This window comes from Rhodamnia argentea, chromosome 6, assembly GCF_020921035.1.
Source record: "Rhodamnia argentea isolate NSW1041297 chromosome 6, ASM2092103v1, whole genome shotgun sequence".
Lineage (NCBI taxonomy): Eukaryota > Viridiplantae > Streptophyta > Magnoliopsida > Myrtales > Myrtaceae > Rhodamnia > Rhodamnia argentea.
The window spans coordinates 26,479,024-26,484,286 of record NC_063155.1 but is presented as its reverse complement, the minus strand read 5'-3'; the positions used below and the strand labels follow the sequence as shown (position 1 = coordinate 26,484,286).

General features: G+C 40.8%; 1 protein-coding gene across 1 annotated transcript; it reads right to left on the bottom strand.

Moving 5' to 3' along the window:
- Nucleotides 1-200: 200 nt before the first annotated feature.
- On the bottom strand, nt 201-4,399 carry LOC115756233 (protein CRABS CLAW). Its single transcript, XM_048280751.1, has 7 exons — nt 4,307-4,399; nt 3,934-4,062; nt 3,541-3,643; nt 3,385-3,433; nt 3,187-3,262; nt 2,967-3,054; nt 201-529 (listed from the first exon to the last, which is right to left on the bottom strand). Exons 1-7 carry the CDS (start codon nt 4,397-4,399, stop codon nt 201-203), a joined length of 867 nt encoding a protein of 288 aa, XP_048136708.1.
- Nucleotides 4,400-5,263: the final 864 nt, after the last annotated feature.

Sequence of the window (5,263 nt, the reverse complement as noted above, 5' to 3'; positions counted from 1 at the left end):
TCCGGGGTAAAGCATACTACCATTTGGGCCCGATGGAGGGCTCTCCGGTACTTCTACAAACCGGAAAATGCTTGGTTACTGATGCATTTCGACGTGAGAGCATGTGTTGGTCCGACGACAGCCTCTCTTTTCCTAATTTGCCAAGCTTTAGTGAAACAATCGTCGCAAAAAAGGCCAAACCACATTCGACTGAATCGGCATTAGACTCCATCAACCAACTCTTGAGCCACGTGAGATTCCTCCTTCGCCGTCGTGCAGCTGCTCTTGCCGCTCTCGATGCTGGCCTCTACTCCGAAGCCATAAGACACTTCACCAAGATCGTCGATGGGAAATATGGGGCTCCTTAGGGATTCCTTGCTCAATGCTACCTGTACCGCGCCCCTGCTTATTGCTCGATTGGAAGGATTGCGAAATCCATTGCTGATTGTAATCGAACACTTGCACTTGACAACACTTGCGTTCAAGCCTTGGACACGTGTGAGACTTCGGAGAGACGTGAGAGAGGTGCAGGGGGAAAAAAGGGCAGAATCTGCGAGTGCGAAAGAAAGAAGTAACTCTAAATCTGTTTAGGGTTACTTTTAAAAATAAAAGAAAAAAGAAAAAAATCCAATAAGCGTAGTCTAGTTTATGCCCCTAGAACCGGGAACCGGACACCCGGCTATTGGTTTCAATTTTGAGAACCGCGAACTGGACCGCCGCCCTCTAAAATAGGGAACCGGACCACCGGTCCTGGTCCGATCCAGTCGGTCCGATTTGCTCACCCCTAGGCTTCACAACCCCACTAGCCCGCTGAAGGGGAAAAAAGGAAAAGAAAAGAAACAAAAAGGAAAAAATAAATACATTCAAAATATTTTTAAAAAATAAATAATTATCGACGTTAGTGCCGGTTGTGCCACATAAAATGGCCAGCGCTGATTGGACCATCACATTAGCGATCGCTAGCCAAAATTAGCGAGAAATACTATATTGGTAATTCGTTAAAAAGTTTAAGAATAAATTGGGACAATCAAAAGGTTCCGAACTAAATGTTGCTGATTATGCTTCCAGCTGCACACTATGTTTTGTTTTTTTCTTTCTGGCATTTGCTTTGTTCCGTAGTTATTTGAGATTTGCTAGCTTTGAGAGCCTTTTGTGTACCCTTTGAATATTATTCTGATAAATGAATGGAAATTTAAAAAAAAAAACAACAACAACACTGACAAGTTTCAGGGTACTAATTAAGTTTCTTTAATGCTTAACGCCGGATAAGCGCTTTTAATCTCATAACTACTGCTTCCTTTTTGGGGGTGGAAGTAGGAAGTGCCCTGGAAAGGAGTTGGGCGTGGTCCAAATTCCCATGTTCCTTCATTGCTTATTGACTGAACGCAGGTAATTAAACTAAGCTACATTGCTCCTTGACGAGTATCTCTAAGCTATCAGTCGTTTTCATTTCGTCTTAGAAACCTTAGAGTGTAATCAGAAGGTGGAAATGTCATTTTTTCTTGCAAACGGTGTTAAAATAGTTACCATGTGCATTCTTTCAAAATGATTTATCGCGCAAATAAGATTATTCATGTGAAAAGATTCACGTTATTGGCAGTGTTTCGGATATGATTTCAATCTCTTTTTCGAAACCGTAACTTACACACGGCATGTCATCCAAATAGGCTATGCTGGCTTGAGATCTTCAAGTAATTAAGTACATACGGATGACCGAGTTATATGTGTCTTCTGAAATTTATTGTGGAGAACAGGATCTTCAATGCACGCAAGCTAAGGTTTTTGTATTTCGTTTTTCAGTTTGATGCATCTCTGTATCCAGTCTTGCAATTTTCAAACATTCGATAAAATGTACATAGCTGCACATTGTTCTGCCGCAATTTTCAATTGGTACATTCATTGCAGATGCGAATTGATTTTCATTTCCCAACACTTCGTCAAGAACTTGTGAAGCATGTCGGACTATTTACGCATAGGTAATAAGTAGAAAGTTGTTTTTAAGGACTATCATCCAAGTATTTATCAGTCAGGTAATTGATCCTATTCAGGACGAAGTCTCTGGGAATCATGTATCCCAGTAATTCCACGTTTAAGCATTAATGCTTGTTTAAGCATTTCACATTCTGTCGATTTACATGCTAAACTCCCTAATATTCAAGGCCCTGATCATTCCTTGTAACTAATTGGATTAGCCAATCCATGAATTGTGCCCCAACTCTTAAAAAAAAAAAAACCCTTAAGTTGATGGCATGTACGAAATTATGTTGAGCTGATTAGGGACATGATCAAAGATACTAAATTGACTGATAAAGCACAAAGTTTCACATATGCATAGGAAACACTTATAAACCTTACATCGTCATCAATCGTAACTAACAACACGACAGTAGATAACTCTAAAACAGCTCGATCTAGTAGCTCATTATTTAGCGAAATAAAACGGACACAGATGGAGAAGGAAAGTAAAACGGCTCCGCTTATGTTGATGCACAGCATCAGAACGCCAGAACATCCGATATGCCCTCATGCTCTCCGAATATCCTCTGTCATGCCGTTTGTGACTGCGATTCTCTTCATTCCTGTAACCAAGGGTATGACTTATTATTGCTAACCAATTAATAAAACTCGATATCGATCTAGAGAGCTTATTGATTTCACATCGTATTTTCTTCTTTTTATTTAGTTTCAACGAATTTGATTACTTCTCTGGACTTATTTGGGTCATTCCACAGACATTGGAGGATTATGCTATCCAACCACCGGAATTTCATTGCACGCAAAGAGGTTCAAACGCAACAGTTGATTTATTTTACAAACTGTCGTGCAATCAGTACAGACATTGCGCGAAGAACTGATTACCACAATTTCCTCAGCTTGTATACGGTTAAATTATTAATGACCATGGATATCTACTAGGCACCGTCATTGAGCAAATAAAATTCTTTGATAAATGTTCTTTTACATATACTCTTCCTTTTTAATAGGACCAAGCAGATCTAGGAAGGGACGATAGCTTACACGGTTACTGCTGCCAGAAGCTGATCCCGAAGGTGAATGTGGAATGTACCTCGCCCACTATGTAGAACAAAGCGGCAGATTAAAGATAGAAGATATCACAGAAATAAAATATTCTGTCGTTGGAAGGAATGAATTTCACTATAAGTTAGGGCCCGGGAACGTGCAGATGTGTCCTGAAAAGGTGCTTACGTTTTTTGCCGCTGCACTGAATGCTTCTCTGTGTGGTATCTCAGGATTCGCCGCTTTGATGCGCTGTATCTCTTCCCTATTATTCATATATTCCATGTGCAGGTACATATCGGTCAGTTGTTCGCTAATTTTCTTTGCTTTCTGTATGTCTATGAGCAAAAAGGGGATGAAAGAGAGGAAAAATGTATTTATGCTTACTTCATGAACCGGTTATAAGCAGATGGAAGCCTGTGCTTCTTCTCCGGAGCTGAAAAAAAAAAAGGGTTGAACGATCCATACATTACTCATAGAGCCAAAAACAAAAAATGAAAGAAGGAAACGAAGTGGAATGATGAGTATATCGGTCGATCTCACGTTTCACAACAAAGGGGGCGGCTTTGGGTGATAGCTGATCACCCGAAGTTGAGGACGGGGAGGACGATGATTGGCCTTTCCTAAAATCACTGGAAAACCCCTGCTTCCCCAACAATACAAACACTTATGCCGGTATTACTTAATGTAAAAGCCTCGAATAATTTCTTGAAAGATCAGTATTCGCAACTAGACATGGCAAAAGATCGATTTTAGTACCCGGTGCAAGAAAGAGGGACATATATGCAGTATTGACGCACATCAATGGAATTAGAGTTAGCATACTAAATTTAAAAGGACATGTCTCGACGATATAATTAGGACTGCTTGTGGAAGGCATTCTTTGCACTCGGGAGATGCGTAAAAAGAAGTAGATAGAGAGGATCAGAAATGGACCTGAAGGCTCAAGGGATGATCAAGACACTGGCCTTGAAGGGGGGCCCTGGTGCTCAGGAACGAGAGATTGCTGCAATGCCCACATTTCACCGTCACTGTGTCCAACATCCTCTTGCATGGAATCCCTACCTGCAAGATTGATGAAGAAGAAGAAGAAGAATAGACCCTTCGGTTATTACAAGACATAATGCTCTCTAGACATGATTTCATTAACTCTTCTTGTGGACTTTATAGCTTTATCCCATGCAACAATACTCGTTCTTCGTGTGGAGAGGAAGCGAGAGCTTGTTTCTCTCTACTCATAAAGCTATAAATTCGTGAAGTTGGCGACGAGAGTTAGATTGGAAAGTGATTCAATTTAGGTGAGACATACAGCAAGAACGGTGTTGCAGAAGTTGCACCGGACATAGCACAGATGCTCGGACTGTGGGAGTTCCATGCTCGCCTTGTCTTCCATATGACTCATGACTCCTCCAACTCCAACAAGAGGAAAAGCTATATATCTATGGAGAGAGAGAGAGAGAGAGAGCTAGGGTTTGAGGGGCTATGCAACGATGTTAAATATGAGAGAAGAGAGAAGAGTGGGAGGGAGTGAAGCAGAAGGGGATGGAAGAAGCGTCAAAAGGAAAATCTAGGGTTTGTGTACACCAGGTCAGAACGTAGTACCTGCACTGCGATTTGCAGATACGGAAGTTTGCACGGGGACTTGATTTTTGGTCTTTTGCACTTATGACTCCCTCCTGCTCCTCTTTGAGGTGCTTCTTCTACTTTACTAAATACTCAACCATCCTTAGTATCACCACGTTCTTCGGCCACACATGCACGCGCAGACGAGCGATCGTAATACCTCTGCAATGTAATATCAATGCAAACACTACCCACCATTAATCTGATTCTATTTTACTTGCGATTCCTACAGGGATGGATTTCTCTGGGTGACAATTTTTGCACTAATAGGCCAGATAGATTTCATCACTACTTGCTCGTTAAATTAGCTTACGTTCCATCCGATACCGACATGAAGTAGAATGAGAACTATTTGCTATTCCGTTGTGGTTATTGGTATGATAAGATTTTGCAGATTACGGATGTATATATTGTTCCTCTTGTGTGAGTAAGGTCCACATCATACATTCGAGACCGTATGATGGATTGTGTAAATTTATCAAGTGGTAGAATCGTGAGATGCACGGACTGGAGATTCTAACCTAATTCCTCTCTAAGTTTATGCATGATATTACTTAAATAAGAATGGATCATCAGCTCATTTATCTTGCTACTTCAATTTTTGATTAATAGGAGATAATAACTTTTGTATTACTTTCTGTAA